The sequence below is a fragment of the Chiroxiphia lanceolata genome (genome assembly GCF_009829145.1).
Source record: "Chiroxiphia lanceolata isolate bChiLan1 chromosome W unlocalized genomic scaffold, bChiLan1.pri scaffold_48_arrow_ctg1, whole genome shotgun sequence".
Lineage (NCBI taxonomy): Eukaryota > Metazoa > Chordata > Aves > Passeriformes > Pipridae > Chiroxiphia > Chiroxiphia lanceolata.
The window spans coordinates 60,695-77,155 of record NW_022476502.1 but is presented as its reverse complement, the minus strand read 5'-3'; the positions used below and the strand labels follow the sequence as shown (position 1 = coordinate 77,155).

At 50.5% G+C, this 16,461-nt stretch overlaps 2 protein-coding genes across 2 annotated transcripts; one reads left to right on the top strand and one right to left on the bottom strand.

Annotated features, from left to right (window-relative positions):
* The first annotated feature begins 1,101 nt into the window (after positions 1-1,101).
* LOC116781476 (kelch-like protein 10) lies at positions 1,102-3,907 on the top strand. The gene is given in 6 exon segments (XM_032677157.1): positions 1,102-1,398; positions 1,400-1,613; positions 1,707-2,030; positions 2,032-2,328; positions 2,782-2,931; positions 3,444-3,907. Coding segments are annotated over 6 exon segments (1,650 nt in total). The 5' UTR covers positions 1,102-1,108; the 3' UTR covers positions 3,819-3,907.
* A 2,178-nt stretch (positions 3,908-6,085) lies between these two features.
* Positions 6,086-11,108, bottom strand: LOC116781479 (G2/M phase-specific E3 ubiquitin-protein ligase-like). Its single transcript, XM_032677161.1, has 5 exons — positions 11,073-11,108; positions 10,749-10,858; positions 10,498-10,616; positions 10,059-10,349; positions 6,086-6,265 (listed from the first exon to the last, which is right to left on the bottom strand). The coding sequence occupies exons 1-5, from the start codon at positions 11,106-11,108 to the stop codon at positions 6,243-6,245; spliced, it is 579 nt and encodes a 192-aa protein (XP_032533052.1). The 3' UTR covers positions 6,086-6,242.
* Positions 11,109-16,461: the final 5,353 nt, after the last annotated feature.

Below are 16,461 nucleotides of genomic sequence, written 5' to 3'. Positions count from 1 at the left end.
CCGGGAGCCCCAAAATCTCCCCCCAAAATCCCCCAAACTCACATGGGAGCCCCAAAATGAACCCAAACCCTCCCCAGGACCCCCAAATTCCCCCTAAAAGCACCCCCGGGAACCCTCAAAACCCCTCAAACCCCCCCAAGACCCCCAAAAACCCTTCAAAGCCCCCCAAGACCCTCAAATTCCCCCTAAAACACCCCCAGGGCCCCCAAAAAACCCCTCAAAGCCCCCTCAGGATGCCCCAAACTCTCTCCAGGATCCCCAAATTCCCCCTAAGCCCCCCCAGGACTCCTCAAAAACCCCACAAAGTCTCCCCAGGACCCCCAAATTCCCCCTAAAACACCCCCAGGATCCCCAGAAACCCCTCAAAGCCTCTCCAGGGCCCACCAAAACCTCTCAAAGCCTCCCCAGGACATCCTAAAACCCCTCAAAGCCCCCCAGGACCTCCCAGTTCCCCCTAAAAACACCCCCAGGGCTCCCTAAAACCCCTCAACACCCCCTCAGGACCCCCCAAACCCACCCAGGAGCCCCAAAATCTCCCCCCAAAACCCCCCAAACTCACATGGGAGCCCCTAAATGAACCCAAACCCTCCCCAGGACCCCCAAATTCCCCCTAAAAACACCCCCTGGGAACCCTCAAAACCCCTCAACCCCCCCAGGGCCCCCCCATAACCCCTCAAAGCCCCTCCAAGACCCTCAAATTCCCCGTAAAACACCCCCAGGACCCCCCAAACCCTCCCCAGGATCCCCAAATTCCCTCAAAGCCCCCCCCGGATGCCCCAAACCCTCCCCAGGGTTGTGCCTTTTGCAGTCGGATATGTCTGTCACGTATTGATTGGCCTCATAAGTCACCAACGTGCCTGTAACAAATGTGCATAAAGCCTTCCCCAATCTTCGTTCGCGAAGCCCAGCCATGATGAGGATGGAAGCATGGGGGCCGCTCGTCCTGGTGCTCCCTATCCCCAACCAGAGGCTGTATCTCCTTTTTCAAACAACCAGCAAGTAAAACATTAATTAATAAACTATGGAGCCTCCCAGCAGGGCTCCTGCCAGTGCCTAAACTCTTGCCCTGGGAGTTCGGGAAACACAGGGGACCCAAGGACAGGATTTAATGCAGCAACACTGTGTTTTCAGGACTCTGTTTACCAACTGGGACCGCCCAGGCAAGATGGTCTATCAAATCCCCGGTGTTTCAGCTGAAATGATGGGTCTCATCATCAATTACACCTACACTGGGACAGTACCGATCACGGAGGACAACGCTGAGAGTTTGCTGGTTGCAGCAGACCAGTTCAACGTCATGGGCATCGTCAACCTGTGCTGCAAGTTCCTCAGTTCCAGGCTGTGCTTTGAGAACTGCATTGGCATCTGGAGATTCACTGACTATTACCACTGCCCTGACTGCAGCCGCCTGTGCGTACATCCTGCATCACTTCGAGGAGGTGTCCCAGGTGTCCGAGGAGTTCCTAGACCTCTCTGCTGAGGAGCTGGCACACATCATTGAGAAGGACGAGCTCAACGTGAAGCGAGAAGAAGCCGTGTTCGAGGCTGTGCTGAGGTGGATCGCTCACGACCCGCAGAACAGGAGGCAGTACATCGCCTGCTTGCTGGGCAAGGTGGGTGCAGCACAGCTTTGAAGCTGTCCCCAAAGGCTGCCGAGGGGGAAACCATCAGCATTAGTATTCTAACCTCCTCCTTGCATGTTCCAGGTTCGACTGGCACTCCTACAGTCTGACTACTTCAACAACGTCAAAGCTCACGAGTATGTGAAGGACAATGCTGACTGCAAAGATCTCATCATCAGTGCCCTGTCAGAAATCTACAACCTGAACTCATACGGCCAGAGCTCCTTGGCCAACGCCAACCCACTCACCCGGCCGCGCCTGCCCTACGCCATCCTCTTTGCCATCGGGGGCTGGAGCGAGGACGGCACCGCCAGCGCCATCGAGACCTACGACGGCCGCACCGACAAGTGGCTGAACGTCCCGTGGGAGCAAGAGAGCCCTGTTGTCTGCCACGGCTCGGTGTAGGCTCGGTTTGAAAGGCCACGTCTATGTCATCGGAGGATTTGATGGCACGGATTATTTCAACATCGTCAAACGGTTCGACCCACTCCAGAAGACGTGGCAGCAGGTGGCACCCGTGCACTCGCAGCGCTGCTACGTCAGCATCACCGTCGTGGACAACTTCATCTACGCCATGGGAGGGTTTGACGGGTACATACAGCTCAACACAGCGGAGCGCTACGACCCAGACACCAACCAGTGGACCCTGATCACCCCCATGCATGAGCGGAGGAGTGACGCCAACGTGACCACGCTGAACGGAAAGGTAAACGGACGGGGAGAGGATGGAGAGCTGCAACGTGAAGAAAGTTCACATAAACCCTCACTGAATTTGTAACAATTCATGAAATCCTGGACCTACAGATATAAAACAGCGTCTACCTCGTGTGGCAGAGATGTGACCAGGAGTGTGAAAACTCTTCTGGAGCTGCTGCCCCCCAACAGCCCACCTGGTGCCCGCCAGCCCTTTTCCTGGCCAAAGGTACAATACCAGGCCTGTCTGCTTCATGCAGCTTGGGAAATTAAGGGTCTAAATCCTGCTGGCTTCAGCTCCCTGTAGTGCTGCTACTTCAAACCCAGGATGACATTCTCCTTCCCCTCCTAAAACAAAACAAGACACCCCAAAAATCCAGCCACACCATTCATTTTCTCTCCAACAGACTGTCTCACCAATGGTCTAACTGCTCCCCTGGCACTTTCCTCTCTCTCCTGTCTCCAGGTGTCCATCTGTGGTGGGTTTGATGGTGATCAGTGCCTCAGCTCAGCTGAAGTGTTTGACCCTGCCACAAACCAGTGGTCCCTGATCGCCCCGATGAGCAGCAGGAGGAGCGGGGTTGGGGTGATGGCGTACGGGAACCAGGTGTACACGGTAAGGGCCACCACCACCCCGCACTGCAGGCTTTTGCATGGCTGCAGTTCCCACAACACCAGGCTGGCCGTGTGTTTATGTGAGGTTTAGGGAAGTCAGAACCAGAACAGTTGATGGACTTACCAAGAATGTTATCGCCCATCACACGCTTTTCGGTAAGAAAAAGATGTGGGCAATGTTTAAGCAGCTGCAGCAAACAACTTATCTTCTGCCACTACCAACAGCATCAGCAGCACACAGCAGGGCTTGGGCCTGTTCATTCATTGTTTATCTTCTCCGTGGACTGTATCCAACCCCTGGAGATCTGTCAAATCTGACAGCTGCACACAGTGCCTTGGGAAGCTCCCAAGGGAGCAGACTGCGATAAGCAAGCGCCGTGTTCTGAAATCCTGTGCTCTCCACCATGCTCAGACCACCGCCAGGGAGGCAGGAGCAGCTCCCATCTCACTGGTGCGTGACAGGATCTGGCTGAGGGAAGGCCCTTTTCAGCTCTGTCCCTTTGGCATTCGCAGGTCGGAGGGTTTGATGGAAACAGCCGGCTCCAGACCGTGGAAGCGTATAACCCCGTCACCAACGCCTGGCACGCCGTGCCCTCCATGCTAAACCCACACAGCAGCTTTGGCATCGAGGTGATGGACGGCCTGTTGTTCGTGGTCGGGGGCTTTAACGGGTTCAGCACCACCGTGGCTGCCCAGTTCTACAAGGAGGACACCAACGAGTGGTACGACGCCCACAGCGTGGGCATCACCCGCAGCGCCGTCAGCTGCTGCGTGGTGCCAGGGCTCTCCAACGTCATGGACTGCATCGCCAGGCCACACTACTACCGGCACAACACCTCCATGGACATCTCGTTCAGCACTTCAACTGGAGTGTGCCGTTGTAAATAGTTCCCCCTTAGCTAAGTCTTGTGATCAACCATCACTGGATGCTCCTGTAAATAGTCCTGCTGAGCCAATAGAGTCTTCTGAGCATCCCACCATTGGATGCCTGTGTAAATAGTTCTCTTTAGCTAGTAAAGTCTCTAGAGCAGGAGCATGTTCTCTTGTTCGAAAATAGAAAAAATTGCTACAGGCCAAAAGAATCATTAGGATTTAAAGCTTTCACTCTGTGGCACCACAGAACATGTGTTATCAGCCACAACCTGTACAGCAACTTAAAAAATCAAAAGTACAAGGGGATGCTAGAGAAAGAAAAGGTTTATTTTCATTAATTCACCTCTTACAATAAACTTTAGTACAGTGTATTTAAGGTCAAGAACATGACAGCAGGATTTGTTTCAAAGGGCCTGTCACACACACTACTTTTCCTCACAGGTAAGGACAGGAGTGCTGCTCCTCAGAAATCTCTTGCCCCTTCGTTAATGTCCCAGGAGAGCAGAGCTGCCGTGACCAACAGTGACATGGACCCAGGAGGAAGAGCTGACTCTCAATGGTCTTCAAAGAGCTTGTTAGTTCCACACTATACATTCCTATTAGTAACAGAGTTAGATCCTCAGGAGCACCTGTTTTATTAGACTCCACCCAGGACTGTCAAACAGGAGAGATGGTTTGTACCCCAACTTAGGGTGGACAGAGCTGAAAATGAATCCAAGCCACAAACCACCTACTTTACACTTGCTTTTCAAAACCTGCTGGATGTTACAACGTCCTCTTACAAGGTTGTGTTAAGAACAACCTAAACAGTTGTAATTCCTGAGGACTTGGTTTGTCAGCAGCCACCAGGCTATTCCACAACACATAAGCTGAGCCAAGAGTTTGGATTTTGACATTTACTGTAATGGGGAAAAACACCATTGCAAGAGTGCAGTGGAATGCTCGGCACAGCCGTTCACAGCACGTGCAACACTGGGCTCTTTGCTTCAGCTCTGCAGTGGTCTCTACTGTGTGCAAGAGAGGCACTCAAAACACAGACACCTCCAGGCTACTAACGGGGTATCCAGGTAGTTATAAAACATTCTGTACACATATGGCCCCTGGGAGTCACTACGGTGACCGCCAGTACAGCAAGGCCAGCAGTCAGCCTCCCTGTTCACACACACTGGGACCCTGCTGGCAGCTGACCAGGATATTTCACTGGTCTCATTTTTCTCCAGTATGTATTCTGTGCAAATTCTTGCTTCCTAGGTCAGTGAAATGTTAGAAGAGCGAGAATCTCACCTTGATCTTGGACAGAACACTTATATACGTCTTTATGATATTGAATTCTTCCCTAATAGTTCTGGATGACAGGACACCCATGTGAAAAGTCCCTTGTCTGGTTTTCAGGACTTAAAAGAGATGCTTTTCTGATGTCGGTATTTCTTGGAGTGTTATTGATTCAACTGTGAGGGTTGAATTGAGTGTTCCTCACACCTTTAAAAAGTGCAACCCCTTTAATCTCTTGTTTTAAAACCCACGCATTAGATGTCAGACGACACAAAGACAGCACGTAGAGATAACCCTGATGTAAGTGATGGTTCCACTCATCCACTCAGCTGGTGTTTCAGAACTGTGTCCTTGGCAAGGTCTGTGAAACACCCCTGCTTCTGAGCAATAGAGACAAGGTAAGTGCTGGGATGTGACTCTTTAACACTGTGTAGGAGCACCTGGAGGAGACCTCGGTGTTCCTCAACCAGACGACAGGAGGAGACGGCAGAGAGAGACCGGGCTCACGCAGGGCTGACCAGCGAGTCAGGGGGCTCCACGCCTCAGGGTTCTGGCCTGTGTTGCAAACTCCTCTCCCTTCTGACCTCAGAACCAGTGGAGGAGCACCTGGAGCACACCTCGGTGTTCCAAGGACAGAGACTCCCTGCTGACTCACCATGGCAGACAGGGAGGAGGAGGAGGCCCCCAAAGGGAGGGAGGCAGGTGAGAGCAAAGTGCCCCTCCCGCAGCCTGGCAGAGGGGCTGTCAGGGTGGGCAGTACAGGTGCCATGCCCGGGGCCATTGTCTCTCTCCCTGCAGCATGCCTGCTGTGCCAGCCATCAGAGGCTGACCCGGACATCTGCAGAGAAAACCTTCAGATAAATGGTTTCTGTGCCCACGAGTTCTGCCTTCCCAACGGCGAAACCAGTCCCGCCGGCCAACGGGACTGGTTAATGCAGCCAGTGACAGGAGCCACTGGGAGGGACTGGGTGTCCCTTCACTATGAATTTTAGACAAGGTAAAAGGGAGGATGATTTGAGCTAATTAAAAAGAAAACAGCCTAAGGTCAATACAACCTGGAGAGAGAAAAGAAAAACAAATGGTAAAACTGAATTGGGCCCCTCTAAAGACATAAACCAAGTTACCTCCCTTTTCCCTTGTCTAAGGTTTACAGTGAAGGGACTTGGTTTAGTTAACTAGATAATGACACCTTTCTGAAAAATTGATAACTGTGTAGATAACAAGCAACCATCTGCTCAGTGTCTGACTTGACAATGTGTGATGTTTTTGCTGATGTGTAATGAATATATATATTTATATAGAGAATAAATATAGAACAAGTGTCTCCTTTGGGTGTTGTTCAAACCCCTCCCTGATCCCCCAGCGCTGAATTTGCTTTTCTCAGAGAATAAATTCTGATTGGAAACCACCCGGCTCTGGGTTTTTGTTCCTTACAAGTGTGGATCTGAAATATTATATCAGTAATTTATTTATATCAATATACTTTTATAGAAATTATTTATTTATTTATTTATATACACGTATTATGCATTTATATATAATTATTGATATAAATTATATATCAATATATATGAATACATAAAGACATATTAATTTCTATACATTATGTATTTAAATGCTTATTTATTTTATATACATTTTATATAAATTTTATATATTTACATATATTATTGATATATAAAAACATGTATTTATATATAAATGTGTATATTGTTTATATATTTGAATATTTATTTTATATATATATTTTATATATTATTGATATATATTATATATCAATACATTATATACAACTATATAATTATATATTATTGATATATAATATATCGATATATTATATATAAATATATAGAAACATATATTAATATATATAAATATTAATAACCGGGACTGGGGAGAACTGGGAAGCTTTCCTGGGATCACTGGGAGCAGCCGGGCAGAGGCAGAGTGACAGCAGGGGGAGGGGGGGACACACGACCCCCCCAAAATCCTCGCGGGGATGGGGGGGTCCAGGCTGGGCCCGAGGCCCCGGGGAAGGGCTGCGGCCGCCGGCGGCTCAGGAGCTCTGTGGGGAGAAAAGGCCAAGGTCTGAGCCCCAGGCCTTGGCCCAGCAGATCCTGTCCCTCCCGGCTGGCTCAGGGCTGTTTGGGGGGCACTGGGATGGGAGGGAGAGGAACAACAAAGGCCCAAAACTGGGTGACCCCTGCCAGGCTCCTGGGGAGGGGCGAGGCAGAAACCAAGTGCAGAACCCAAAGGAAAGTTGCTTGTGGTGGCCTGAGTGGCAGAGGCAGCTGCCAGAGGCAAGGGGACAAAGGCCTGGGTGCCTTTGGGCCTTGCAGCCCTGCCAGAGCCCTTGGCCATCTCTCCTGCAGGCTGTCCTGCCCTGGCCCTGCTGCTGCTCTGGCCTTGCAGGCTGCACACACCCCTCCTGCTTTCCCACCCCCCTCCCAGCAGCATTTCTAGACCCTCCCTGATGTCTCTGCACCAGCTCTGGCTGTTGCCTGGATCACAAAGCCATGGGATGGGCAAGATACTCTCTTACTGACCTCTTACATCACAAAGCTCCTCTTTGAGTGATACTTCTTCCTCACATCCAGTTTGAACCTTCCAAGCTGCACTTTACGAGTTTCTTTTTCTTTCCAGCACCAAGAAAAGCTCCATCCTGTCAGATCTCCTCTAGACCCTCTCCAGTTCTTCCTCATTCCTCTAGAATAGGGAACCTCACAGACAGATAGACCAGTCCAGATGTGGTGACCCCAGGGCTGAGTCCAAGGGGGTGACAACTCCCTTGTCTGGGTGCCCACACTCCCCCCAAGGCAGCCCCATGTGCAGTTGGCCTTAAATCAAGGGGCCGTTCTGATTCTTTGTAACGTCACGGAATCAAGTGGCACCGTGACACTGCAGGGCCTCATGGAACCAAAGGAATGCAGGGACACTGTGGAATCTCATGGAACCAAGGGGCCATAGTGACACTGAAGAGTCTCATGGCACCCCCTGTGCCTCCCCAGAACTCCATGGAATCAAACAGAGCCGCTGCCTCCCCCCCGCCGCCGCACAGACCGGAGTCGCCGGCTCTGCCCCGCTTGGACACCTCTGGAGTCAGCGTGTTCTTGGGCAGCACAACTTAGCTCAGATCAGAGATTTTTCCACATGTTGCTTTCCCCCTCTCTCCCCTTGTTTAATTTTTGTTCTTCGTTCATTCAGGGGAAAAGGGGGAAGGGAGGCACGTGTTGATCCCTGTTTTTATCTGTTTACAAAAGGGAGTTGGGGCAGGGGGCAGAGAGGAGGCAATTTCTCTCTCTGCTGTTCTTTGAACTGTTCTGTTGGTATTGCTGGTTTTGCTGCTATATTTCTCATCAGTAAACTGTTATTTTTTTCACTTATACCTCTTTGTATTTTATCTCCTTGTACTGGTGGGGAATAAAAGGGGAGTGAGTTAATTTTATTGCAGTTCCCACCTCAATATGTGTCTTTAAACCAGGACAGGTTGCTCAAGGGCTCTCTGAAATTTGGCATCATTCACAAAGGACTTGAAAACACATTTTGTCCCATTGTACAGAGACATAATAAAGATGTTCTCTAGTGATGTTCAAGGGCTGATCACTGAGGGTTTTCACCAGGAAGTTGCTGCCAAGAGGACTTTGTACCATGGATTTTATTGGACACTCTTCATTCAGCCAACTTCCCACCCACCACATCTTGCACTTCTTCAGTCCACCTCTCACCAGTCTGGCCATAAGGAGACCACAGGAAACCATGTCAGGGGCCTTGATAAAGTCTGGGCACAAAACATCCCCTTCTTTTCCCTCCCACAGGGGTTCTGCAATCCCTGCCTTGTCCTTCCCATGCCTGGCAATGGCTGCAGGAGGACTTGCCCTATCCCCTTCCCTGCTGAGCCTGAGCAGTGTGGAACTCTGCCAAGCCTCCTTGCTGCCCTGTTTGCAGACTGCTTCCATGTCTGCCTTTGCCAAGGCCCCAGGAAGCTCTGGGCTGGCTCTGGCCTTTCCAAGGCTTTGGGAGAGTCTCCCAGTGACACTGCCCAGCCTTCTCAATATCCCGGACACCAAAACCTTTTCCATAGCCCACACTTGCAGAGGAAGGACCAGAACACAACACAGGTTGTCCTGCTGGTTCTGGAGAATGAGAAGGGATTTCTCCCTAGAGGCCAACCCCTCCAATTGGATTTGAGTGCAGCTGAAAGGTTTCCTCAGCATTTTGCCCGGTGTCTCCCTGCCCTGAAGGTTTCTGGCCATCAGGCTGGAGCTGAGGGGGTTGGGCAGGTGCCTGAGGAGGGGGTAGAACAAGGGCTGTGTCCAACTGTGCCAGGAGGGCTGTGCTGGGCAAGGAGGAGGAGGCTGCAGAAAACAGTGGCACCGGGGATGGGAGAGGAGCAGGGGGAGAGACCTTGTGCCCGCCCACACTGGGCAGGAGCTGCCCCAGGATGGCAGCTCTGAAGCACTCCCAGGATGTCCCTGGGAACAGGAGGGGAAGAGTGGATCTGAAAATGGAACCTGGAAAGCAGAGAGCAGGAGTGTCATGGTGTCACTGCAGGAGAGTTGCAGCCCTGGAGCAAGGTCCCAGAAGAAGTGACTCAGTCCATGCAGTGGCCTCAGAAGATCCCACAGCATCCTGGAGATGCCGGAAGGGAGCCCAGCTCTGCTTCACAAGTTCCCAGGGCCTGTCCCTGCCTGTGCTCCAAGGGTTTCCAGCCCCCAGGACTGTGCTCAGAGAGCACTCAGGCCTCACACCGAGAAAGGGGCTCAGGAGGACAGTGTGGGAGTGGCAAGAGAGCAGCTCTGCAAAGACCAAGCACTGCTGCTCCCTGGCAGTGCTGCTGGGCTGGGGTTATTGTCCCCTTCCCGTTTGCAAATACCCCCTGTCCTGCAGTGTGCTGTCCTTTAGGACCATCTGAGAAGAAGGGGCTTGGACAAGGAAGGCACTGCAGGGTCCTTTATTTTGTTTAAATAGTCAGAATTTATAGTGCAGGGACACCCAGTCCCTCCCAGTGGCTCCTGTCACTGGCTGCATTAACCAGTCCCGTTGGCTGGCGGGACTGGTTGCTGGTCTCTGGTGTTGAAGATCCAGGAGATGGCAGCTGGGCGCTGGGGCTGGGGCTGACGGTCTCCAGTGCTGGAGAACTGGGAGACAGCCCTGGTAGCACCAGGCTGCCTGTGCTGGGGCTGATGGTTTCAGGTTCCCTGGAGCTGTCAGAAGGCTCCAGTCCTGACTGTCTGGCCACGCTGACACCAGCAAGCCCTGAGTCATCTCGGGAGGCTGTGAGGGGAAGCAGGAGGGACAAGATCGTTCCAGACCTGGGACAAGATAGGCCAGAGCAGTGCGGCTCTGCCAACCCCCCCCTGGGCACCCACTGCCAGGCCCAGGGGCACCAGGCCCAGGGTCACCAGGTTTGTTTGCCTCTTACCTGTGCCCAGACCAGCACAGCCATCACATTCCCAGCTGGTTACGCTGTCCCTCAGGCCAGAGCAGTGTCTGTGGGTGCCCTCAGCAGCACAGGAGGAGCACAGGAGCAGTTCCCAGGGCCTGGGGAAGCAAACGGGTTCATGGAGGTGAGGACAAAGTGTCCAAAGCATGGGATTATCTGGTTGAGCTCTTCTGCTGGGTCCTTCTGCTTCAAGCCCTGCAGAGCCCTGGGGTGCAGCTTTGGCAACTTACCCCTGCTCCTCTGCCTCCTGCCTGCCTCCTGGACAAAGGCACTCGCTGGCATCGCAGCGCCTGTGTCTCTCTCCGAACTCGGCGAAAGCATTAATGTCCTCCCGTGATGACTCTCTGATGGGAAAAGGGAAAACTGATGAGCTCCCTCTGCCCCAACATTGGGCAGGTGCAGGGTGTCCCTGCCTTCCCCCTGTGCCATTTCCAGCTCCTGCGGGAAGCTGAACCCGGGACTCACGGACCAGGGCAGGGCCAGGACTGCTGGGGCAGGCCCTGGCACGGCACAGCACTTGCACCCCCTGTGTTGTGAGCCAGGCAGAAGGACACCAACCTGAAGGGGATTTGGATCCCCATGGTGATCATATCCCTGTGAAATATGTCATGATTTCTGTAGAGGGGGCACTGGAAGGATAAAAGAGCAGCATGCAGAGCCTGTCCCTGCAGGAGAAACACAAGCAGCCAGAGTGAGGCCCTGGTGCTGCTGAGCCCCTGCTGTGCCCCCTGGGGTGACAGAACCACTCCTACTTGGATGCAGTCCCTGTGGAACCAGGCGGTTCTGCAGGCCAGGCACACCAGGGTGTTGAAGGTGTTTCTGTCCTCCACAGACTCCAAGCAGATGAGGCATTGGGTGCCTGGCTCTGGAGTTGCCTCCACTGCCTGCTGTGGGCTGTGTGCGGGGCAGAAGGCCCTGGGGGGAAAAGGGGTGGGTGAGGTGAGAAGTGCTGGGCCCTTCCCTGGTGGTGGTGAGGAGGGGACAGGAGGTACCTGTACGGTGCCACGAACTGGGTGACACAGCCTCCCTGCTTGGCACAGGGCAGGTGGAAGCTCAGGTTACAGTCTCTTGCCCAGCAGGAGATGGTGGCCCCACTCTGGCCACAGATGCAGCAGCTCTGGAAAGAGCAGAGCAGCCCCAGCAGCAGCAGCCTCAGGGCCTCCTCCTTGTCCCAGAGCTGTTGGGAAGGGCTGGGCTTTCTTGCTTGGGGTCTGGGCTGAGCTCCAGCAAACCTTGCCTGGCCCAAATCTCCCTGCTCTTGCCAGGTTCTCACCTGCTGAGCCGCCTGGGAGACTATATCTGGGATCTCCCTTGCGCCAATATTCCAGTCTTCTAGTCCCTGAACCGGGCGGTCAGGAGAGTTGCTGACAAAAAACTGCAGGAAAAGGACGCTCGCTGATGAGGAGAGAGTGGCAGGGACTGCCTGTCAAAAAGTGGAGGGAGCCCACAGAGCAACTCACCAGGCAGAACTCGTGGGCCTAGAGCCCATTTTCTGGAGTTTTTCCCCACAAGATGTCCAGGTCAGCCTCTGGTGGCTGGCACAGCAGGCATGCTGCAGGGAGAGAGACAATGGCCCCGGGCATGGCACCTGTGCTGCCCACCCTGACAGCCCCTCTGCCAGGCTGTGGGAGGGGCACTTTGCTCTCACCTGCCTCCCTCCCTTTGGGGGCCTCCTCCTCCTCCCTGTCTGCCATGGTGAGTCAGCAGGGAGTCTCTGTCCTTGGAACACCGAGGTGTGCTCCAGGTGCTCCTCCACTGGTTCTGAGGTCAGAAGGGAGAGGAGTTTGCAACACAGGCCAGAGCCCTGAGGCGTGGAGCCCCCTGACTCGCTGGTCAGCCCTGCGTGAGCCCGGTCTCTCTCTGCCGTCTCCTCCTGTCGTCTGGTTGAGGAACACCGAGGTCTCCTCCAGGTGCTCCTACACAGTGTTAAAGAGTCACATCCCAGCACTTACCTTGGCTCTATTGCTCAGAAGCAGGGGCGTTTCACAGACCTTGCCAAGGACACGGTTCTGAAACACCAGCTCGGATGGGACAGGCTCAAGCAAGGTCTTGTTCCGGTCAGGTGATGAGAACTGGAGAGGCGAGAGAGAGCAGGGAGAGGTTCAGCTGCTGGGAGGAAGGTTCGTGAATGACTCTCCTCTGTGGATCCCCAGTGAAGGACAGGCTCTTGGTGACTAGGTCTGCCCAGCTGCCACTGAGGGAACAGTAGCTCACCCACCTCTGCTCTGAGCTGATCAAAAGCTGCTGGACCACACCGAGCAGGCTCAAGCTGAGCAGCTCTTTTGGCAGGAGTTTCTCCAGCTTTCCTTCTCCAAAATGCCAGGCAGCGCTTACCTCCAGCACAGCCCTGTGCTAATGGGGTCCCAGAGCTCTGGGCACTCACTGAGCACTCAAGCAGTAAGTGAAACTCAAGAATTTACATCAGACTCCACAGGAAACAATCTTTGGGTGACCTTTACTCTGAGGCAGGGAGACTGAGGCCCACACAACTCCAGACTCTAGAGCTGAGACACCAGTAAGAAGAGAACAGCACCAGAGAAGATTAAGGGCAAAAAGAAAGTACCACAGTAGATAGGAATAGGACAAATGAGGTGAGTGCTGGATGAGGATAAGGTTCAGCTCTTTTCTCAGCAGTGCTGGGCAACTGGAGTTGTGTTAGATCGGGAGTAATTACCTCAGGCCCTCAGCCTCCAAAGGCCAGCACCGCCACTGTGCAGGGAACCCTGTGACCCCCAGCATTTGCCAGTGACAACACCAAAGCAAGAGGTGGCTCTTTCAGTGGGACAATGGAAAATGGCAAGCTCGTGCCCTTGTGTCCTGCCCCAGCCTTCCCCCGCTCTCGTGCCTTCGCCACGGTAGCTAAACTCCAGCAAAGCTAAACACCAGCTTCAGCAGAAATTATTTGTGTTGGCTTAGCACAGATCAGGACTCCAGCATCTCACCAGCAGAAAACGTTTTGCCTTTGCCCCAGCAGAAGGAACTCCACCACCAGCAGCACTCTGCAACGCCAACAGGACCTGGACACTGAGGGGTTTCAATAAGCTGGAGGCAAGGCACGCAGCCTCTTCAAGTGTCACATCAAACAGCAAGGAAAAGGGCAGGAAAAGGCTGCCTTGTACCTGGAGTTCTCACTCGGGCCTGGGGGCCGGACAGTCTTGGGCAGCTTTGTCTCCTGAGGGCTGTCCGGCTTCTTCCTGAGCCTGAGACCCACCTCCCTGAAGTCAAAGATGGTCAGCTGGAAGGCAAAAATCCAGCAAGAGCCTCAGAAATGCCCTTGTTCAGAAAGGCTCTTCTTGTTCAAGTGGCTCTGATGAATCACTTGTGATCACAGCCACCAGGACAGTCCTGGAAGTCCTGGACCTGCTGAAATATTTAACATCAGAAAATTATTGGTACAGAGCAGAACACACTTGCTCTAACCAGGCAGCCTGGGTAAACTCAAATTTATACAGAAGTAGCACAGAAACATGACATTATTTGAAGGCAGTCTACCTGCATCTGCAAAAAAAAAAAAAAAGCTTTCTAAAAGTCCAGATACTTTACAAAATGTATCCCCCCCTCCACATAAAAAATCAGATTTTTTTCTTCCATCTGCACAGTAGCAAAAAGGCAAATTTCAAGAGAAAAAAATAACCAAGGAAATGAACATACTACCACAAGTTACAGCCACTCCTACCTGAGAAAATAACTCATGAACCATTCCTCTGAAGCCACTCAGACAATAAGGGATTGTTCATGGCATTCTACCAGAAGAAACAAAAGGATGGAAATTTTCAGCATTTTGCTTTAGAAAAGCAGAACAAGTCACGTGCCTGAAATGTATTGATCTTTAGGTAATTATTACGTCAAGAAAACTTCTGAGAGCAGTAACTGTATCTTTACAACTCAACTCTAAAAATAAAAGGATATTCTTGGCTGAAATAAAACACACTGGAGATGACAGTGACTGACACACAACACACACCATCTGTGTTTCTCAGGACTAACTGCAATCTGCTCTTCTGTCTTCCATTCCTTTAATTTTGAAAGACTTATAGAGACCAAATGCAAATTTAACCTTGTTTTATTGAGTAACTTAGCACCCAATCCCCCTCACCCCTTGTGCTTTATTTTCACATTAAAGTCTTTAGAACCAGCCTAGGTAAAATTAAATAAAACCTCAAGGGGCAGCAAAGTTATTTCAAAAGGGTTTCTGTCATCAGTTTCTCTGAATTTTAAGTCCTACCTTGCCTGACCTTCCCCAAAAATGCATCTTTCTTGCCCTTTAGAAAACAGATTTAAAGCTTTCAGCTTCTTTAACCTTTCATCAGATCCCAAACCAGGGTCTTTAACAAAAGGAACACTATATCTGCACTACCTCTAGCCAACTTTGCTTGCCTCTGGTGAAGACAAAAATGTTATTTTATTTTACAGCAGTTATAGTTATCATCCCCACTACTTCATACATAAGAAGAAGTCTGGAATCAGTCGGTAAAAACACAATTTTAAAAAACATTCACTGCTAAATTAAAAGGTATCCAAATATAAATGCCAATTCCTACACCTTGAATATAAAAAAGCAGAACTGTTAAACAAAACACATTACAAATTAAGAGGAATTTATTTTTTGAGACAATTACTTGCTATTTTATTTTCAGTTGTTAAAAGAAACCACTCAAAGCTATCAAAAAAAAAAAAAAATCCCATAACATCTTTAAGAAAAGAGAAATCCAGCAGACACCCACCTAAAGCCAGAACTTTCTTTAGGGCACAGTGTGTATGCCAGAACCTGTTCTATACTGCACAACTGCTGCTGGGTTAGAAAACCACCATAATCCAAATCTAAAATAAAGACACGGAACATTTTGCATAAAGGTGGAGAAGTCCAGTGGTTGCTAAAACCTGTATTTCTATTTCCAAAAAAGGGCAAACTTATATTGTTGCAATGACAGATTCACATTTGCAGAGGAACCACCGAAAAATGGAGATTTACCTCCAACTGCAATGTTTAAAACCTGCATGGAGTTTTATAACCTTGCTCAAGGGTACACGATAGAAATCCAACAAATATGGCTAAACACAACCTCCAATTAAAACTAAAGTTTTAATTTATACAGTTTTAATTTATAAAGTTTTAATTTAGACTTTTTATACATTCAGAATTACAATTCTGCCCTTACACTGGTAATTGCTGAATGCCAGCTAAGGCATAACAAACGCCAGGCATTCCATTTAAACCTGCATTTTTAGAAAGTCTTGCAAAAGGTGTTCTACAACTTCTAAAATTATTAGGCACCGAAAGGAAGATAAAAAACGCTCCGGAAAGAGAAATGACTGTGAGGTCTCTGCAAAACGCATAAACTGAACACTAAAACCAAACCTGACACCCAAGAAACGTTTTCAAAAGCTTTCCACGTAACACACAAACTCATCCGTTTCCTTATCGTGTAACTCATATTTAAATAACTACCTTTTCTTCCGGTACTATCGTCTAAATCACAACCGTACTATTTTGCCAGCTTTAAACTGCAGGCGTGGCATGACCGAGCTTTGTTTTTTCCAAGCTTCTAAGTTTCTGCATGGCCGTTTTAATTGCAAAATCAAACTGCACGTAATTCTTAAGAGTTTTCTTTAAAGTTCTGCACCTGAACTGCTGTTTTCCCAGTGAAGTCAATTCTTCTCTATTGTTTCAGCAAAACACTAATCTGTCTCATCCACAGCCTGGTTTTTTTCTTTACTGGTTTACAAAGAGTTAAAAGCCAACATCCTACCAAAACAAACAAACAAAAAAAAACAGCAAACCACACCAAGTTTTATTTTTAAGAGAAAAGGACACGGCGTCTTTGTTCTCACAAACTACGAAAACATATCCCCATCTGAGCAGTGACTGGCAACAAACGCTCTTTACAGCGACCCGGAGCTAAACATTTCAGTGACGATGATGTACAGCCTTCGCCTCTCCCC

What these genes read in the sequence shown, in the direction of transcription:
- LOC116781479 (XM_032677161.1), bottom strand. Translation starts at nt 11,108, where the DNA reads ATGATCACCATGGGGATCCAAATCCCCTTCAGGTTG. An exon ending in CAGGAGGCAGAGGAGCAGGG is followed by an intron (nt 10,617 to 10,748) that starts GTAAGTTGCCAA and finishes TTGCTTCCCCAG; the next exon opens with GCCCTGGGAACTGCTCCTGT. An exon ending in GGAGGGACTGGGTGTCCCTG is followed by an intron (nt 6,266 to 10,058) that starts CACTATAAATTC and finishes ATTTTTCAGAAA; the next exon opens with GGTGTCATTATCTAGTTAAC.